The 21443-nt window shown below is 41.6% G+C and overlaps 1 protein-coding gene across 1 annotated transcript in view; it reads left to right on the top strand.

Annotated features, from left to right (window-relative positions):
• REX1BD (required for excision 1-B domain containing) overlaps positions 1–6286 on the top strand; it is an 81636-nt gene extending 75350 nt beyond the window's left edge. The window contains exons 3-5 of the mRNA XM_063455412.1: positions 2286–2490; positions 3493–3581; positions 5725–6286. Coding sequence (XP_063311482.1) covers positions 2286–2490; positions 3493–3581; positions 5725–5797 — 367 coding nt within the window. The 3' untranslated portion in view covers positions 5798–6286. The remainder of the gene's footprint in view (positions 1–2285; positions 2491–3492; positions 3582–5724) is intronic.
• The last annotated feature ends 15157 nt before the right edge of the window (positions 6287–21443 follow it).

Here is a 21443-nt window from a genome sequence, read left to right as displayed (position 1 = left end):
TCCAATACTTTGGATTGGCTAAAAATCTCCAATTCTGATGATGTCACCAAGGGGGTGGGGCCAGTGCCAGCAGACCCCCATGGCACTGGAAAAAAGGTGAGGTTTTTCATGCTTTTAAGGGGGGGTAAAGGGGAGCAAGCCACCATAATATGTTGGGGGTGGTGAGGGGGGAACTAAAAAGAAGAAAATAAACATTTGTAGTCCTGGTAGCGGCCCTTAGTGACCGCTTCTTACTTTGCAAAGCCCTGTCCCTATTATCCCCTACCCCACATAGTGTAGTCATACATTTAAAAACACAGATAAATGTTCAGTTGTACTAGTTCCTTATACTAATAAGCTTTTACCATGTAGAAGTGTTGGAGCTTATTAGAACTCCCATTAATAATATGATTCTTCTGATTTTTATCATATGATGGTTATGAAGGTAAAAGCCATGTTTTAATCATGAGAAGAGCTGGTGATCCAGTATACTGAAATAGGTACTGCCCTCAATATTAGGTTTAGCTAATATCAAAATAAACTACTTACCAAAATATCCATGATGAAACCCAGGTCTTATTAACATTACAATTATTAAAAAGTAGTTTAATATCAATACTAGCCAGTGTCTCTACTAATTATAATGCATTATGTTATCCAGATTTTCAATGTTTCCATTGTAAAAGCCTGAATAATCTTTTTTTAACACGTCCTTCCAATATTCATCTGAATTTGTTTTGTTTCACTCAAATGAGAATATATACGTGTGTGTGTGTGTATATGTATGTATGTGTTTGTATATAATATATTCTTCCAAATAGGTAGCTGCACTCACGGGTTTTAACCCCTTAAGGACACATGACATGTGTGACATGTCATGATTCCCGAAGTTTGGTCCTTAAGGGGTTAAAAGTCCAAAATGTATTGATAAATGTTAAAAAGACGATCAACGTTTCAGTCCTGCATAGAGGACTTTAATCAGGATCTTGATACTCCTTTTTAACATTTATCACTCGTGAGTGCAGCTACCTATTTGGAAGAATGGATAATACAGCCTTGGCTTGCTAGCACCCGGTCATAAAGGGACACTAAAGCGTGAGTGCAAGAGCATTATTTTATATATATATATATATATATATATATATATATATATATATATATATATATATATATATATATATATATATCTCGTAAGGTTTAGGAGGTTAAGCTTTTAAGGTCAATCTACAAGTCTGCTATTCCTTATTTCCTTTTTTTTTTTACTTATATAAATACAATTTATTCTTTATATCTGCAGTTTTTACTTTTTGAATAGTATCAAATAATAACAATACAAGATTTAAACATTACCACATGACAGGATATTGGAGAATTTCTGATTTAAAGACATCTGTTGGTTTGGTATCCCATAATCTTTATAGGCAGAGAAATATATCACTTTCTATATCACGTCCAACAATGTGTTAATCCTATTTTTCTCATGCAGGATTAAAATCGCAAACACATTCCAGATGTGAATTTAAAGGGTATCTGTCATCAAATTTTTGTGTAATTACATTTAAATTTAAAAATATAGCCTTAAGTAGTGTAGTGTTATTTTCTGTTTTCTATAGGTGCCAATTTGCATAAGATTGTATGTTTTCATTGTATTGTTGGAATCAAATTCTGCGTGTGATGGAGTGTAACATTATTTCAGCTGAGTTAGATTTTATTGCATCCATTAAAATCTTTGGAGTTAAAACGAAGCATTCTTTTACATGACCAAAAATGTTATTACATTGCTATTTTCATAATGTTGGTGTTAGGCGTCACCTAGGCCGAAGGGGCTATCCATGTTAGTTTAGGGGTACCTGCACTCAACATGCTGTCGACTGCAATCCTTACAATACTTAGCCATACATTTTACTGCCCCTTAGGTTTGAGGGTACGGAACTATAACCTCAGTACATTAAAGGAACACTACAGGTACCATAACTACTATAGTGCAGTTTGACTACTTACAATTGGCCTGTGACTGGGTTCTCTTAGCACCATACACACTGCAATGTGCTGTAGTGGATATGGTCTTTGGCGTGTTCCTTAAAATTAGTATGGTTACAGTGGCTCGGTTGTAAAAGGTGATGTAGAGATACAGTACTTTTACTGTTGTGGCTCTTTTGTGGCATTTTTTAAACATTTTTTTTAACCTCTGTTTATCAAAATCTATAATCCCCATCCTGTTTTTAACCCTTGATGCTCTAGAGAAGGCAGGATGAAATATTGCTTGCTTATCTGGAGCTGGTTTGGTTAAATTATTTTATTTTCAGGGGGCACCAGGCCTACCTAAAGTCCGGCCCTCACTATGACTTCATCCAGTACCGGCAACTGGTCCATGAGATCACGAAGGGCTTCAATGGCATCAACAAAGAGCTGATCCAAATGAAAGACCGATTCCGAGAAGTGTATGATCGGCCAGATCTGTCTGAACACTTAGAGAAAATGCAAGAGATTGAAAAAGAAAAGTTGGAATTGGTATTGTTTTTATCTTATGTTTCTTTTTTACGCATTACGCGTTTTACGCGTTATCCTTCTGCTATCTTTAAAGGAACAATTGGATTCTAAGGGAAAAAAATAAGTTTTGTTAAAGGAGCACTCCAAGCACCATAACCACTACAACCCTCCAGGAGTGCCTTGCTAACAGTTGAACTTCTTACCTGGAATTCACTGGGCGCTGGTCTCCTTCTTTATTGAGAACCAGAAGATCCTGCATGGAGCTTCTGTTAGATGGCCTGAGCTAAACCTTGCAGTGTAGGGTGAGTTCATAGGCTGAGAGTGTCAATGTCAGTCAATTAGCTAACTCCGGATATCATAGAGGAGGGGACCAACATCCAGTGGACCCCAGGTAACCTTACTAGCAGTTTGATTACTTTCATTGATAGTGAGGGTGTCTGGGCACTCTTGGTCCCTGTAATCACTACAGTGCACTTTAGTCTTTATGGTGCTCTGAGTGTTCCTTTAACAAAATGGTTTTGGCAGATAAATGCTGTACTTTGCAAATAAAAACAGTGTGTATTTGTGTGCTCATCAACTTGCATCCACTAAACTTTTCTTTTCGACTTAATTTGTTTTACTTTTTACTTTTTTAATGTTTAGTGTTTTGTTCACTCAGTAATCTCTATGTTTATTGTCACTTATATCTGTAGGCGATGCTAGAGTAACACAGAACTAAGGTACAGTCCTAACGTGTAACAAACAGAACACATCCAATTAGGATGTTAATGGAATGGTTTATGAAGGGGTAATGCCAGTAGGACACAAGGACAGTTTAACAAACCCAAAATATGCACATTGTAATTTCTTGTCTCTGGTGTACTAGTCATATAAATGTAAAATTCAGGGCAGAAGGACATTTGTCTCAAACTTAGAATTATCACTGGATAAAGTTGGTTTAGTTTGGAAATGACATTCAATTTGTTGAAAAGCCATTGAATATCTTCTTTGGTTACAATGACACTGATGACAATTTTCTTCCAGACTGCAAGATTACAGATAGCCAAACAAAACAGCCAGGACCACCCCAATCAGGAAGACTACCAAGAAGAGGTGCAAATGTTAAAACACAAGTAAGTAAAATAAATGTGGATACCATAAAAGTAGAAACTTGGGGGGGGGAAAATCCAAACTCCAGAAAATGATAATCTTTTTTTTATTTTTCATTTTTTTTTAAGTTAATGCTTAGTTGTTGGGGGAGGGGAGAGAGAATAGTCTCCTAGATAGAAAGGCATAGAAATGCCAAGGCTCTACTTTTCTGTTTTTAAAAATTAAGGAAAATATTTTTTACTCCCTCTGTTTCCAGCAGTAAGACAGTTGCTGCCACCTGCTTTTGCCCCCGTCTTCAAGCATGTTGATGTTTTCATTGCAGAGTTAAACACAATTCTAGCGGTTTTCTTCCTAAAAGCCACTAGAGTGTGCTTCTGCAGCATTAACTCCGTTATTCAATTAAAGGAACACTATAGGATCAGGAACGCAAACCTGTATTACTGACCCTATAGTGTTAAAACCACCATCTAGCTTCTGATCTTTTATACCCTTTATACCAGTCTGCTGGTGCTGGTTCTGGCCCTGATCTGCCTCCTTGGCTGACATAATCAGAAGTGGTGTTCTGAGCCAATCACAATGCTTTCCCATAGGAAAGAATTGGATTGGATGTGATTGTCAAGGAAGCAGATCAGGGGCAGAGCCAGACTAAGTTAAACACAGCCCTGGCAAGTCAGCATCTCCTCATAGAAATGCATCGAATCAATGCATGTTTATGAGGAAAGTTCAGTGTCTGCATGCAGAGGGTGGAGACACTGAATGTTGTGTTGCACAGTGTGCATCACTGCCCCAGGACGCACCTCTAGTAGCCATCTGAGGAATGGCCAGTGGAGTATTATTTATTTATAAAATATTTTACCAGGAAAGACACATTGAGATTTCTCTTGTTTTCAAGTATGTCCTGGGATCCCTAGGCTGTAATGTAAACACTGCCTTTTCTCTGAAAAAACAATGCTTACTGCAAAAAAACTGAAGGGAATGATTCTACTCATCAGAACAAACGCAATAAGCTGTAGTTGTTCTGATGACTATGTGACCCTTTAATGCTTCTCATAGAGCGCATTTGATTGGATGTGCGCAGCGCCTTGCTTCCTCTAGAAGGAGCATTAATTGAACAACTGAGTTAATGCTGTGGAAGCACTCTCTAGAGAAAATATCACTGTTAAAGTAACTTAACCTTCACTGGTGCACATTCAGGTGCTCAAGATACATATATTTTTATCTGTATAAAAGCACATTGAATATCTACAATTCACCGTTCCCAGTGAGCTTGCTTATCGCTATATTTTCCTTTATTTAGCAATCGCCTCTGACAGCATGTGTTTTCTATAACGTGGAATTTATTGTTGATCTTTCAAAAAGTGAGAGTGATGGAAGTAAATTTGAAAACCTATTAAATGTACTTTAATACGCATCTCACTCTGGAGTGTTTTGGATGTATTTCAAATCCTAAATATATATCTCCGTGGAATACGGCCTGAAAGCCAAAAAGACTTCAAACACACAGCTAACTGTGTTTTGATGATGCCTTTAAACAAACCTAAGGATTTTGAAGTGATCCTTAATGACTCAATTAGGATAATAGATTTAAATTTCAATTAGGCAAAATTATAAACAGCTTCTTGTAATCTGACCCACATTCCTACTAGGATATGTAAAGGCGTGAAACGCAATATCTATCAATATGTTGATCTCTCCATATTTCTCCATTGTATCGTATTATGCAATTTGGCTGTAGGCCATGGATGGTAGTAATCCAGACCAAATTTTTTTTTCTTCTTCTGAACGTACACAGTTATACACATACATATGTCAATATACATTTTTAGTGTATTTGCTTTCCATGTGTATACACACCCTTTTGATAACATGAGCCTTGCAGTGTTTATTATTCACAAGCCTGGTAATTATGAGAGACCTAATCATGAACACCTGAGTAGAAGCTCCTCTACAAAAAAATCCTTGCAAGAGACTAAAAGAGTGCTAAGTGAGTTATTTTTAGTGCTGTTCCTGATGTATATCACAACGGCAGCACCTTGCAAGTGCCTCACTTCTAAACAAGCAGTATAGTCCTTCTGCTGGGTGTTTCATAAACACCACCTAAACTTCTATATTGTGAATAATGCAAGCCAGATGGATATTATTTATAGTTTCCATCCGTTCTCTTAGGATAATTAAAACCGTAGAAGCAATCAGTGAAGTATTACAGGATTTCAAGTTCGACTGCGAAGAAATACAATGAAGTTTCACTCTTTCGAAGCCGCAGACTGCAAGCCGAGGCCTGGAACGGAATATTTATTTGTACCTGATGTATTTTGGCTGTTTTTCTAAGCAGATATTGTGTCCTGTTATACAAATTTTGTTATCATCATTTTATTAATCCATAGGACTATTTTGAGCCCCTAAATGAGAAAAAGAAGGGGGGAAGCATGCACACAACATTGGTCATGTTTTGATGAATGGAGTGTAATAAGATTTTTTTTTGTTTTTAATTTAATAACTTAAATTGTCTACAATTGTGTAATTATAGTTGATTGACTTAAGTTCTTGCAATAAAAAAAAAAGAAAGCATTATATATGAACACGATAATACTCCCTAATATAACTTTTATAATTGTTCACGCTGGTTTGTCTTAATCAAACTTACAATTTAAAAAGCAAAACATTCTGCTCTTTCCCCTTAATTTTACCTCTGAAATAGGAAAATAAAAATCTAAAATGCATGCACCCATCTGTTTGTGTCATCCCCCATTTTCTGAACTCTGTCATTTATAATTGCACTTTTTTATATTGGTTAATTTTAAGTTTGAAAATGTGTATGTATTTCTCCAAAATGAATTATTGTACTTCATGTTTTAGAATTTGAAGCAGATGGCAACAGAGTTGCATAATCAAATATATATTTTAACACATTTTGCTTCAATTTTATATTTAGTTGGTATTTTTTTTTTTACATTCTTATAGATACATATTTGTTTTATATAAAATTTGTACTGTGCAGACATTTTTTTTTTATAAGATGTTGCTAAAGGGCATAAAGGTGTATTTTTTTTTATGTTTTCTAGTAAAGGCTTAAGCTGGTGAGAGGCTGCCCACTTAACCCCATTTACTCAACCCCTGACCCAATGAGACAACAAATAAAGTTATATATGCATATATAAAGGAAATGTTAAGAGGTCCTACTCCACCTCCTGACACTATTACCCAATGTTTATTTTATTAGTTGTTCAGCCTCTCGCTAACATCTGCAGCCATCAATGTTGCCGATAGAGAGCCAAAATGGTAACCGGCTGCAGACAGGTAGAATGGTAAGAGACAAGCGGATGTCAAAGGTAATCTGGCACTGATGAAAATGTTTGTTTCCTAAGAATTTTATGAGTGTTAAATCTGCACTGAAATACCTGAAAACCAGAGTTATGGATGCTTTTAGTCATATGCTTAGCACTCCATCAATCCCAGCAAGCAATTGTATAATCAGCTGTCTAACATCCTACATAATAATGTTTTAATGCTGGCTAAACATCATGGGAACCATAATCCATGTGGAAGGTCAAAGAGTAACTATAGTTGATCTCATATGTACTTGTGGGTTTTCTAGCACCCATAGCAATGACAATATAAGTATTTGAGTGCAGGAATGATTAACCCCTTAAGGACACATGACGTGCCTGACATGTCATGATTCCCTTTTATTCCAGAAGTTTGGTCCTTAAGGGGTTAAAAAAGTTATTCTGTCTATACCTGACATCGCAATGTAATTTACTATATACCTTATAGTAAGCTGGTATCCAACTAGCATTGTTTCTTTCCTAGTTTACATCTATGCCGAGGCGGCTCTAAACTTTGAGGCTGTAACGGATCACCTGGCACCCCGACTGGGTACCTCCGTTAATGGATGCTCCTAGCGCTTCCTGAGGACTCCAAGCACTCTGGCAGACACCACAATCACCGAATCCGAGAAACCTTTAAATTTCTCCCAAGCATATGAATGCTGTAGACCATTGAATAGGAATCATATGAATAGGCTTGTACTCCTAGCAGTCAACTGGAAAAGCATGCAATAAATCCTTCCCCCCAATAATGAGACGACACATCACTTTGAGGGTAAAACAGGAACTCTGGACTGGCTCATCCAGCCTGGCTTTTATTACAATAATCCACATACAGGCCACACCCAGGGGGAGGCATAAAATAACCAATCACATACATGGTTCAGCCCACACATCCCCTCCCCTCAGATAACATTAAACTCAATTATCCGGTACACTTTTCCAGCCAAGTTCTGGATGTACCCCAAAACCCGGGGGTACACCTTTAAATCCAGCATCGCTGGATAGCCCTCATTCAGGGGGACAACATATCCAAAATTCAAGTAATTCGGATGAATGGTTCGTGAGATATGGGGTTCCAAAGATTTGACCGACCGCATGGGTAAAGTATCCGAAAACAGTTCCATGCATTTTGGCCCTGCGGTCGGTCACAAACAAGGGAATGAAAACAGGCGAATTGCCTGTGTTATAGAGCCTGGAGAGGGTTTGAATGAATTCCCTTGTTTATGGGGCTCTTTCTACCGAACGGCGGTTCATTCGGTAGTTTCCATACGAATTTCTGGAAGTATGGAGGTCTCAGCGGTGTTTGCCTAGTCAAGTGTCCGATTTTAGTTCCAGACACTCGACGGCAAAACACCGCTGTTCGGTAGTTTAAGATGGCCGCCGCCACGTGTTTGTTTCCCGAATGGCGGCCACCCAGAGGACAAAGACCACACTGCACTGATTGCCAATTACCTGTTTGCAACATTGTTGCAAACTGTAATTGGAGGCACACTTATTCCTGGGTGGTCTGGTTGTTCGGTAGTTTCACTCAATATACTGAATGGAGTGATTCTACCGAACAATCAGAATGCTGCATACAAATCACCCAGGATAAACTTAACACATCTATAAATACATATATAATATTACAGGCAGTACACTTGAATATGCTTCACAGTCTTAAAGGGACAGTAGTCCCAAAAGTCCCAATATGTCCATAGATGCTGTTAAAAGGGCCAGTAGCAGCAATATACAGTACAATATGCCCCAAATAACCCAGGGGCCATAGTCAGTAGGTAGGAGGCTAGCAAACAGGCTTCTCCAGGGCCCAGTGGCGAGGTTGGTTTCGCCACATTTCTCCCCTTTTCCAAACATACTAACAGGGTACCTGACCTCTTGCCGGTCAGTGCCCTTGTTAGTCCAGCAGCCCACCCACAAAACAGAAACAGCAGTACAGTCCACCCACAATGAATGGTTACTACACCTGAGTAATGGAAAAACTTGTCCAGGTCCAGGTGCCTCACCCCGGCTGTGTGGGGGACTGGTAGGCTGTTTTGGTGGGTTGCTGAGTGGGCAGAGACCAGCGGTACTCTGCCCTGGTGCCAGCACTACTACAGGAGTAGTCTGGTTGGAGCCTGGTTGCTGGAGACCGACTGTCTCCCCTTTAGCTGCGCAGCTCTGCTGCTGGAGACCGACTGTCTCCCCTTGAGTTACACCGCTCTGCTGCTGGAGACCGACTGTCTCCCCTTGAGTTACACAGCTCTGCTGCTGGAGACCGACTGTCTCCCCTTTAGTTACACAGCTCTGCTGCTGGAGACAGACTGTCTCCCCTTTGGCTAAACAGCCCTGTTGTGGGGGGGCAGGACCGACCGTCCCTACCCCCTGTGCTGGAAGTGCAGAGACCACGGTCCCATCTGCACAGGTGTGGGGCTTACAGTCTCCCCCTGGTACATTAAGCTGCCGCTGGGGAGAGGTGGTAACCAGCTCCTCTCCCATTAGAACACTCTGCCCATTGATGATCCGCCGCTGGGGAGAGGTGGTAACAATCTCCTCTCCCATTAGAACACTCTGCCCATTGATGATCTGCCGCTGGGGAGAGGAGGTAACAATCTCCTCTCCCATGCCTACTTTCAGTCTTTGTGGAGGGAGACCGACTGTCTCTCCTCCCAATTCAGTGTCCTGCTGCTGGGGAACGGAGACTGGGCTCTCTATTCCCAAAAAATCACGCTGCTGCTGGGGGGTAGGACCAACTACCTCTGCCCCCTGCAACTCAGCCTGCCGCTGGGGAGGGAGGACGCTGCTCTCCTCTCCCTGCACTTCACACTGCCTTCCCGGCATATCACTCTGCTGCTGGGGGGTAGGACCAACTACCTCTGTCCCCTGTAACTCAGCCTGCCACTGGGGAATGGAGGATGGGCTCCCAATTCCCTGCAATTCACACTGCCGCTGGGGAATGGAGACTGGGCTCCCAATTCCCAACAAATCACACTGCCGCTGGGGAGGGAGGACGGCCCCTTCAGCTCCCTGTAACTTGGGCGCAGAGACCACGGTCCCATCTGCGCTGGTGAGGGGTTTACTGTCTCCCCTTGGTGGGTTAGGTTGTCGGTGGGGAGAGGGGGTAACAAACTCCTCTCCCTTACACACCTTCAACCGCTGGGGAGAGGGGATAACAGGCTCCTCTCCCTGCACCGTAGACTGCCGCTGGGGAGCAAGAACGGCACTTTCAGCTCCCTGTAACGCACACTGCCGCTGGGGATCTGGGCCGACTGCCCAGCATCCCTGTAGGGCCGGTAGAGAGACCGCAGTCCCATCTCCACCTGCCATCTGTGGGTCTTCCCAGGACCAATCCGTGAGGCCCCGCAACATTTGTGAGTAAGGGCCACCTGCTTCCCCACCTGGCAACTCTGGCTGCTGGGGATCTGGGCCGGCTGCCCAGCATCCCGGTGGGCCCGGTGGAGAGACCTTGGTCCCATCTCTACCTGCCTGTTGTGGTTCCTCACAGGACCAGTCTATGAGGACCCCCACTTCGGGTTCCTCCCGCCGCCTCAGGGAAAGACGGCTAACCTCCTCGGATGCAGCCTCTACTCGGCTGCTGTAACGCTCCTGCTGCTGAGCATACTTCCTCTCTTTCGCCAACCGGAATTCTCGGTCCAGCCTTGTGTTTCGCTCGGCCATGACCTGGTTCCAGATCACCCGGCGTGTCTCCATGGGTATATCATCCCCATACTCGGCCACTCGCTGCCTCACCTCGGCCAGCCAATCATCTCCAGAGCCAGAACCTTCCATACTTGTCTGCTCCCAGGGGCGCTGCACGACTGCTAGCGTTGCCCTCAATTTGTAATCCAAACGAACTGTGTCTCCGAGCTGCTTTACCTCGCACTAGGACGCCATCCCACCGCTTGCCACCAATGTAACGGATCACCTGGCACCCCGACTGGGTACCTCCGTTAATGGATGCTCCTAGCGCTTCCTGAGGACTCCAAGCACTCTGGCAGACACCACAATCACCGAATCCGAGAAACCTTTAAATTTCTCCCAAGCATATGAATGCTGTAGACCATTGAATAGGAATCATATGAATAGGCTTGTACTCCTAGCAGTCAACTGGAACAGCATGCAATAAATCCTTCCCCCCAATAATGAGACGACACATCACTTTGAGGGTAAAACAGGAACTCTGGACTGGCTCATCCAGCCTGGCTTTTATTACAATAATCCACATACAGGCCACACCCAGGGGGAGGCATAAAATAACCAATCACATACATGGTTCAGCCCACACATCCCCTCCCCTCAGATAACATTAAACTCAATTATCCGGTACACTTTTCCAGCCAAGTTCTGGATGTACCCCAAAACCCGGGGGTACACCTTTAAATCCAGCATCGCTGGATAGCCCTTATTCAGGGGGACAACATATCCAAAATTCAAGTAATTCGGATGAATGGTTCGTGAGATATGGGGTTCCAAAGATTTGACCGACCGCATGGGTAAAGTATCCGAAAACAGTTCCATGCATTTTGGCCCTGCGGTCGGTCACAAACAAGGGAATGAAAACAGGCGAATTGCCTGTGTTATAGAGCCTGGAGAGGGTTTGAATGAATTCCCTTGTTTATGGGGCTCTTTCTACCGAACGGCGGTTCATTCGGTAGTTTCCATACGAATTTCTGGAAGTATGGAGGTCTCAGCGGTGTTTGCCTAGTCAAGTGTCCGATTTTAGTTCCAGACACTCGACGGCAAAACACCGCTGTTCGGTAGTTTAAGATGGCCGCCGCCACGTGTTTGTTTCCCGAATGGCGGCCACCCAGAGGACAAAGACCACACTGCACTGATTGCCAATTACCTGTTTGCAACATTGTTGCAAACTGTAATTGGAGGCACACTTATTCCTGGGTGGTCTGGTTGTTCGGTAGTTTCACTCAATATACTGAATGGAGTGATTCTACCGAACAATCAGAATGCTGCATACAAATCACCCAGGATAAACTTAACACATCTATAAATACATATATAATATTACAGGCAGTACACTTGAATATGCTTCACAGTCTTAAAGGGACAGTAGTCCCAAAAGTCCCAATATGTCCATAGATGCTGTTAAAAGGGCCAGTAGCAGCAATATACAGTACAATATGCCCCAAATAACCCAGGGGCCATAGTCAGTAGGTAGGAGGCTAGCAAACAGGCTTCTCCAGGGCCCAGTGGCGAGGTTGGTTTCGCCACAGAGGCCTTAGGCTAAACTCAAACATAAGGCCCCACGAACACCAAAAGTGAAAAAAAATCATAGGGTTGCATTTTATGTGACCGGATTAGAGGCATTAATGTGACAGGAGGGTTGGGTTGGGGGGAGAGTGTGACAGAGTGAGAGAAGGTGAGTGGGGTTAATTTGACAGAGCGAGGGCAGGTGAGTTTGGAGGGGGTAAGATTAACAAGATTAGACGTGATTAATGTGAGTGTGGATGCGTAAAGTGGCTGAAAGTGTGTGTGTGGGGGGGTGACTGTGTGGGAAGGGGGGGGTGATAGTGTGTGGGACAGTGGATTGATACTGTGAGGGGGAGGGGGTTTGTTACTGTTAGGTGGGAATATTGTGAGTAAGGGGTTAAAACTGTGGTGGGATACTGGGAGGGAGGGGGGTGATGGTGTAAGGGGGATACTGGGAGGGAGGGGGTAATACGGTGTGAGGGGGATACTGGGAGGGAGGGGGTAATACGGTGTGAGGGAGATACTGGAATGGAGGGAGTAATACGGTGTGAGGGAGATACTGGAATGGAGGGGGTAATACTGTGAGGGGGATACTGGGAGGGGGAGGGTTAATGCTGTGAGGGGGGATACTGGGAGGGGGAGGGTTAATGCTGTGAGGGGGAATACTGGGAGGGAGAGGGTTAATGCTGTGAGGGGGAATACTGGGAAGGAGAGGGCTAATGCTGTGAGGGGGAATACTGGGAGGGAGAGGGCTAATGCTGTGGAGGGAATGCTGTGGAGGGAGAGGGTTAATGCTTGGGGGGATACTGGGAGGGAGGAGGTGATTAAATACCTTGTTTCTTTCTCTGGTGGTTCAGTGGGCTCCCTGGTGGTCCTGCGGCCATGGCCGCCAACGAGATTCAGTCAGGGCGTTGCCATGGTAACCTGCGGCAACGCTCTGATTTGTGAGACACATGGTCTGCAGCTCTGCTCACTGCTCTGCTCTCCTCCCGGGCAAACAGCACGGAAAGGCGTCGCACCCGGCGGCATATCCAGCAAGCTGCCGGGCCCCCTCCTGGTGACTGAGGACCTTACAGTCTGCCCTAAGGCGGTTTAGGCGGCTGCGAGGCCCCAGACAGCACGAGGCCTTAGGCAGTCGCCTAAACCGCCTAATTAGAGAGCCACCTCTGCATCTATAGGAGGTAAAGGCATTTCCAGCTCTGAGCTTTTAGTGACATTTCAAATGCCCTTGTTAAAGAAATTATTACAGAAAGTGGTCAAATCTTATGTCCACTCATGAAAATACATTACCATTCAGCACTTATTTATTTAAAGGCTCACTATGATGCCGTCTGCCCATGTACTTTTTCTTAGAAATGTGTTTTTGGTGTTGGTTATTTTATAGAAGAAAAAAATTCAAGCCTTGCTAGGTGAAATGGCAATGTTTTGAATAGTCCTGTTAAAGTGTTTAGGTCACAGATTTTGATCGCTTTGAAAAGCATGTTTAACCTAGGGCATAAGGCCACTTTTACAGGTATGATACTGGCAAAAGTGCTGTAGAAAATAATCTGAATAGTGGGCTGATCAGCAGCCATTAATGTGTTGATAAAACAAAGTTGTTTCCTTAACTATTGGCAAACATGCAGCCTTCCCATATATTCATCTCTGCAAATGTAACATACCACATCATTAATTAAGACCTTTTTGTCCTGTATGACTATGAAATGTTAAATGACCTCACCTGACTAACACAATCCAGATGTTAACCTTTCTTATCTTGTTCAAATCATATTTTCTATAAAGGTCCCATTTTACCTGAATAGTATATTTCTTCCAGTTGTCTCCACTAACTACAATCATGTCCTCCCTTTTCCCAAAGGTAATTGCCATTCAAGTCATTTGCCAAATGGATAAAAAGTCTGCCTAGGAATACTTTTGAAGTACATCAGTATGCTGATGTAAATATGTACCTGTAAGGCCTGGGGCTTTTCACCCTTTATGACCAATAAATAGCATTTAGAAATTCAAAAGTTTTATCATGTGTTTGTGGGGGTTCATAGTAGCCACCTATTTCTTCATATTAAATCTTGTCAACTATCAGCCATTTGAGGGTCATGACTGGGGCATCCCAAATCTTCTGACGTGAGAATGTTCCTCAAGTAAGTGCTAACTTTGCCTCATATTACTTGTGCAATGATACCATAGTCTAATCTTTAATTTTTTTCAGTTTTTTTAAAATCATGTTGTCCTATTCAAGCATTGCTCTCTGGTTTTCACATGGCTTGATTATTGAGCCTCCTGGTATGCATTGCAGTGTGTAACCCTGTTCCTTTGTAGCCCATGTCCATGTTTCTTTCAAGTAACTTGATCAATACTGCTTCACTCCTTGATGGCTTTTGACTTTGACTCCGATATCCTGACCATTGGTAATCCCTTTTTTGATCTGAATTCTCTGAGTTATGACCTTGACTCTGATGTCCTGATTACGCTCATGGTACTCTTAATGCTCTGACCATCATGATATCTGAACTTGGCTGTGCTTGCTGTTACCTCAGTTGGATGGATGCTCAATACTGGACTTTGCTTTTTGACAAACTCCTGGTACTTTTTGGATTTCCAAATCTAAAGTTACAATAAACTCCATCACTCAAGCTCTGTCTATATTGGATTCTATACTTTGTTGGTATACTTGTTTGGTTGATTTTCCAGGAGGAATATGCCAAATGGCAAATGATTTAGGTAAACTAGAAAAATGGTCAGAGCTTTGGCAACTGAATTGAAAAAAAAATATATATATATATTCTTTATTTTGGATTTTGTTTTTCAATTTTGAGATTTCAAGAGTGTTACAAAAAAGGACTCAATTGTCGTGGTAAGGAATTTCCCCATTCGTGCCCCACATGGTTGTTATGTGGGCATTTTCTGAAGAAGCGGTGGTTTAGGGGTGGAACAGGAAGAGCCAGAGTTCGCTATTGGGACTCCGTTTTAGCAATTTTTATGGGATTTTTGGTTACTTTAAAGAGTGATGGGCATCAAGAAAGAAAGAGAAAGAAAGAGAGAGACGGTGTAACTCCATGTTATTGGGTCTTTACAGGGTGTATGCCTAGAGGTTCATTGTATGCGATTGGTCCCATCAAGAAAAGTGAGTGTAAAGGAGAAAAGCGTCGGAGTTACGGTGGAAGGATAGGAGGAAGTGGGAGTGAGTGTGGAGTTTAGCAGGAAGTCAAGAGGATTGAAAGGTGTGGAATTGAGTCGCGGCTCCACCTTCCCTTGGAGTGTGAGAGGCGGGATGAGGGTAGAAGAGGCTTAGGGTAAAAGAGTGGGGAGAGCAAAGTGCCTGTGACTGTGCTATGTGCTCAGAAGGCATGTTAACAGGATGGATTAGGGTGATTGGTGCCTGATGAGGGTGGTGCTTCACCACGGTAGAGTTGTCTCCCTCCAGCCAAGGGTTCCAAATTTGGTGAAATTGTTTGGATGTGTCATGGATTTGCAAGGTGAGGTTGTCAATTTCTGTGCTGTATTGTATTTTTGTTACTATAGCTGTTAATCTTGGGATGATAGGGGTGGACCATTGTGGTCCGATTGCTCTGCGGGTGGCTAATGTTATGCGTGCTTGTAAAGACCTTGTAAAGATGTCCAAGGGTTTTGATAGCAAGAGTGCCCATGGGTCCAGGGGGCAGGGCTGGCAACTTACATTTAATGTGGATAAGTCATTGTACCTATCAGCTAAGTTTTTTCATTATATATTTTTCTTCACGGGTGTTCGTGTGTTTGTTATCTATTGTACAGAATACTGGTAAGACCTGACTTGGAGTATTGTACACAGTACTGGAGATCGTATCTCCAGAAGGATATTGAAACTTTGGAAAGAGTTCAGAGAAGGGCTACTAAACTGGTTCATGGATTGCAGGATAAAACTTACCAGGAAAGGTTAAATAATCTTAACATGTATATCTTGGAGGGAAGCTGATACATGGGGGGGATATGATAGAAACATTTAAATACATAAAGGGAATCAACATATTAAAGGAGTAGACTATATTTAAAAGAATAAAAACTACCACAACAAGAGGACATAGTCTTAAATTAGAGGGGCAAAGGTTTAAAAATAATTTCAGGAAGTATTGCCTTAATGCATGGAATAGCCTTCCAGCTGAAATGTTAGAGGTTAATACAGGGAGGGAGTTTAAGCATAAGGCCATTCTATACTTAATATAAGGCCAGGGACTAATGAAAGTATTTAGAAAATTGGGCAGACTAGATGGGACTGCCATCACATTCTATGTTTCTCCAAACCTGCCTGTTTCTATAAAGGACTGAATATATTGCTCTCCATTTTGGTACTAATCTGTTACACTGGTCCATGCCCACGTAACCTCCAATGTTCTCGAACTTACATTGGTCTGCAGTTCAGTACAACTAAATGGTTATTCTGCTAATACCCTTCACTGTTCTTAACCAAAAAAATACAGAGAGCTGCAAAGGGGGTTTATTTTGAAAATAGTGTATATATTATTATGTGTTATAATAACACTGCAGCGGTATTATTATTTTGAAGTGCATTGTTCAAGCGAACAGTTGTTTATGGGTTTAAATATGCCAAGTAAAATATTTTTATTTACTATTCAAACTATTGTCTTCTCCAATCATACCTACCAGGTGTTCTGACAGCTGGTTTCAATAGTATGCACTATTATATGCAGGTGGTATTCACCCTATGCTATATTAGGCAGTTGAGCCTCGAACTGCTGTATATGATGGTTCTTTCCATTAAAGCAGATGGTACGAAAGAAAATAGTGCAAAACCTTTTCTTGCCTTTTGTGCCTTTATTAATAGTGACTTAATAAAGTGCTGTTTAGTGCATTTGCTCCTTGCAATAATGGCTAGGGTGCATACCTGGTCAGATCTGGTAACTGACACGCCATGGTCTAGAGAACCTAACTCGAATTTTTAGATTTTAGATTCTCAAAAGAAAAGAGAGGAAAAAGAGAAATAAAAAGAAAACTAACACTAATGTCAACTGTCAGTGACCTGTGCAGTTGGTTCTACTTTAGTATTTTGTATATACAGATTTAGCTAATCTCTAATACTTAACTTTTTTGAAGCTGGCAACAAAAAAGGGTAGAATCGTACAATTGCTATGCTCTTTGGGCACACCTGGAGCATGGAGACTTGCTAGAGTCAAAACACACCATAGCTTCAGTCCCCCCCAAAAAATTTGGTGACCCCCTTCCAAAGGTACCAACCATGACCGCTCACCAAACACCACCCCTTAACATGCCTCTTGACACACTCACATTTACTCAAAGCCACACAGGCATAAACAGACATACACATATAGGCACACAGGCACAAATTGGAACACACCGGCACAGATGGAAACAGGTAGGCACAGACAGACACAGGCAGGTACAAACTGACAGACAGGCACACACACGCATAGATATGCACGCACAGACAGGAACAAACCGGTACACACAGACAGACATGCATAGTCAAACACAAGCCGTAACACCCGGGCACACAGACACAGCCAATCATACATAGGTACAGACAGGTACACACAGGAAAACCTACACATACAGACATGCACACAGACTAACATACATTACATAAAAAATGACTCGCTTCATTGTAATCCATCATCTTGCAGGGTGGGAGAGGATAACAGTAGGCAAGTCTGGTATCTATTTCATGGTGGTCGGCATTCTGTATTCTGCCAGCTCTGCTCTTCATTTTACAGGTATTCATGCCTGTCTGCCCAGCTTCTGTATACTCTGTGCTCAGTCCCATGAATCTGTATGAGCCAGGACCAGAAGTAGCACAGTAACAGAGCTATGCAGAGAATATGTTACAATGTCATATTTCCTGCTGTCAGGGTACCTATGCATGTTGCCCAGGCTGGGACATCCTCCTAGTTGAGGGGGACCTTCCTCATGGTCCCTCTTCTCTCCTTGGCGGTTCCAATGCCAGCCGATGTAGCCCCGCCCCTTTTATGACACAGGTGATGTCACAGTCTGCCAAAATGTTTGAATTCGACTGATTTGGGGGCCATGGCTATAAAACTTAAAGAGATCAAACCGGAAACAAGGTGATTGTACACACAATGGTAAAACCTTGCAGTTGGTAATGGTAATTAAAACTTATATAGTATGAAAAGATAAAAATATGGTATAGTACAGGGATAGGCAACCTTCGCCACTCTAGATGTTGTGGACTACACCCCCCTTTAATGCTCTTACACCCATAATGCTGGCAAAGCATCATGGAAGGTGTAGTCCAAATCATCTGGAGTGCTGAAGGTTGCCTATGCCTGGTGTAGTATGTAAACACAAATCAGAATGGTGAGATAACTTGGAACACTCACAATTATATCACCATTCTGATTTGTGTTTACATACTATACTATGATATTTTTATCTTTCATATTATATAGGTTTTAATTACCATTACCAACTGCGAGGTTTTACCATTGTGTGTGCAATCACCTTGTTCCCTGTTTGATCTACGTATGTATTAAGTGTGAAAGTGAAATTGCATTGATTTATTGACTGCACTGGGTTTTAATTAGAGCACCATTGATCCGTAAAAGTTTTTAGTTATTATAAAAATTAAAGAACCTCAATATAAAAAAGGTTCTTAGTGCATAAGTAATTGCCCTGTTTTGGTTCAAGTTTTGTTTCATTATTCTACCTTCTATACTCCTTTGTTATTGTTATATCACTATTCCTGATTTCTGGCTTTCCTGACTACGGCTTGTCCCTAACTATTCTCTGACCTTGTATACCTTAATCCTAGCCGTTCTGTGGTCCGGTATACATTTATCCTTGCTTTATTATTACACTCTATCTGTTGGGTCTCTCTGTATTACTGACACCTGAATCTCTATTGCTGCACTGCTTTTATTCCCACCCATCTCCTATTTTAGGATAGTGGGCAAGGGGAGCAGTGCAGCCTTGCAAAGCAAACATATTTAATGCTAGAGGCCCCCACATTCAGGACTATAGCCCCTCCCCATTAGCGTCGCCCCTGCCTGGAGCTCATTCATGCAGTGTTAGGACAAGCATCTCTGTTGGTGCACCAAGTAAAGCAGTGAAACTGTGTTTCTCATAGGAAAGGTGGCTGTCCGCTGACTACAAGTGCAGGTGGAAACTATAAGCAACTACCTTTTTTTTCTGTCTATTTTTTTTCTGGTTCAAGGTAATTCCTCTTTTCTGTGTGAATAAGTGATCCTGCTCAAAATACAACACATAAGCGGTATACCATGATTGTCAAATATTTAGAGAGGAATTTAAAACCGAAATAATTGACTTGGACACTTCATATTTAGGAATTAAGAAATCTGTGAAAATACATGTACAAGGATATGTGCGGTTTTCATAACTAAATCTCACCATAGTGAAGCACAGTTTCCATTATTTGTTTTGTTTACCACTTTTCTTTGTAGATAGAATAATCACATTGTACAAACCCACGTGCATAACTGGACCACACAGATTCAAATTCTTATAATGTACCTGCATCCGTATTATATCTAGTATTTAAAACACCAGACATAGTTGTAGGATCTTGGTCAAATCTGGGCACCTAATGTCAGCCAAATGTGAATGCTGCTTAAATGGAATAATTCATTCCCCAATGCTCATACATATGGATTTTGTTAAGTGTAGTACCATATACATGTTTATTTACAAAAATGACGGTCAGCTGATGTGAGTAGACCAGTTGACATGCTTCTATTCTTGTTTTTGCTTAAAATAAAATTAAACTAATATCTTGTCTCTCCTAGGTTGGTCAGCTGATGGACAGGACACTACATTGCTATAATAAAATAACATACATGTAAAGGCATTCTTGTTTACAGAGCTGTACATACCAAGAGAGGGCACCACTTCAACTTTACTTATGATATATAATATTTCATCCTTCCCATCTCCACCTGTTGCATTGTGGGGATATGGAGTATGTGAGTAAAGTCCCTGGTGCTCTAGTAGTGGCTGGGTGTAGCAGGATGTTAGTAACCTCAGGAGCATGACCTCTCATCATTGCTTTCTATTTAACGCCTTTTCCCTGCTGTCTAATTCAAAGGAACTCATGTTGGATAGCAATCAACTAGAAGAACTGTTTGGCAATGAGTGCACAGGCTTCCTTCCCTCTTGCAATCCCTGCTAGAACACTAAGCATTTCAAATTGTTTGGGCTACTGGTCCAGTGGGTTTTAGAGCCTTGGAGGTATCCCACACTCTTCAGCCCTTATTTATAGACCAATGTTTTTATTTTATCTTTTGCGTGTGTGTTAAAGGAAACTTCTGGCCAAGTTAGAAGTTACTGTTCTTCTGGCTTCCACAACAGCAGCACACTCTATTTCTGCTATTGCATGTCTCTGTTTACTTGAGCTGTTATTTCTCTATAAATCAGAACTCAAAGCCAAATTTAGCAATCCTGGTTGGGAAATTATGATCTTCAACAATTACTCAAGTGGAAAGAGCAGAATGATCGTCTGTACTGCGTGTAGAATTTTATAATGTCTGCCAGTGGGGAAAGAAGTCCAGCTTCTTTCTTTTTTTTTTTTTTTACATTTTATTATTAAAATGTCAGAATCTGATCTAAGTGAAAACACAAACCATTTATCTACAGGGTGTTAACCTCTTTAACTCTGGGCAAACCTATAAAACCAAAACACGCACACACGGGTGTAATTATTCACAAGACAATTTCATAGCAAAGCACTGCAACACCTCTTTTTTTTTTGAAGGATCAACAAAAAAAAAAGTTGCCTGTAGTAATTAGGATGAAATAATAACTGTGAGTGGAAAGAAAACTGGATATTTATTCTACCACGTTTAGATTGGAACATACATTACATACTTTAGTTCAAATACATATAGTTGTGTACCAGTAATGGTCAGTTTTATGATTAGATACGTAAACGAGCATGTTGAAATATTTCTGTAAAAATTATGGGTCATTATTAATTACAGGAATTTTTGTTCTATTAGATGCCATTGGGAATCTTGGGGACCCTAGACACACATATAGATACATAATCATAGACATACACGCGTTACCAGACATATGCTTTCCCAGACATACAAACACAGACACAAAGATGCTTACTCACAGATACACATTACCGGCTATACATATGCATCCACGAACACAGAGACACACATTTACAGACACACACTCACAATGCACACTGCCAGACACACATAAAGATTACAAATATGTTCTTAGGGAATGTTTGAGTTCATACTGATAGATAAGACATCACACATTTAGAACGTTCAAATAAAGCAGAAGATAAAGAAAAAAAGTGAAACAATTAACCTACACTAACATACGTAATCTTTACAGGTTTAACAGAAAACGGTAACAGAAAACAGTTCATGCAAT

Source organism: Pelobates fuscus, chromosome 5 (assembly GCF_036172605.1).
Source record: "Pelobates fuscus isolate aPelFus1 chromosome 5, aPelFus1.pri, whole genome shotgun sequence".
Lineage (NCBI taxonomy): Eukaryota > Metazoa > Chordata > Amphibia > Anura > Pelobatidae > Pelobates > Pelobates fuscus.
Note: the sequence above shows the minus strand (reverse complement) of the source record. Positions and strands in the feature narration are given on the sequence as shown.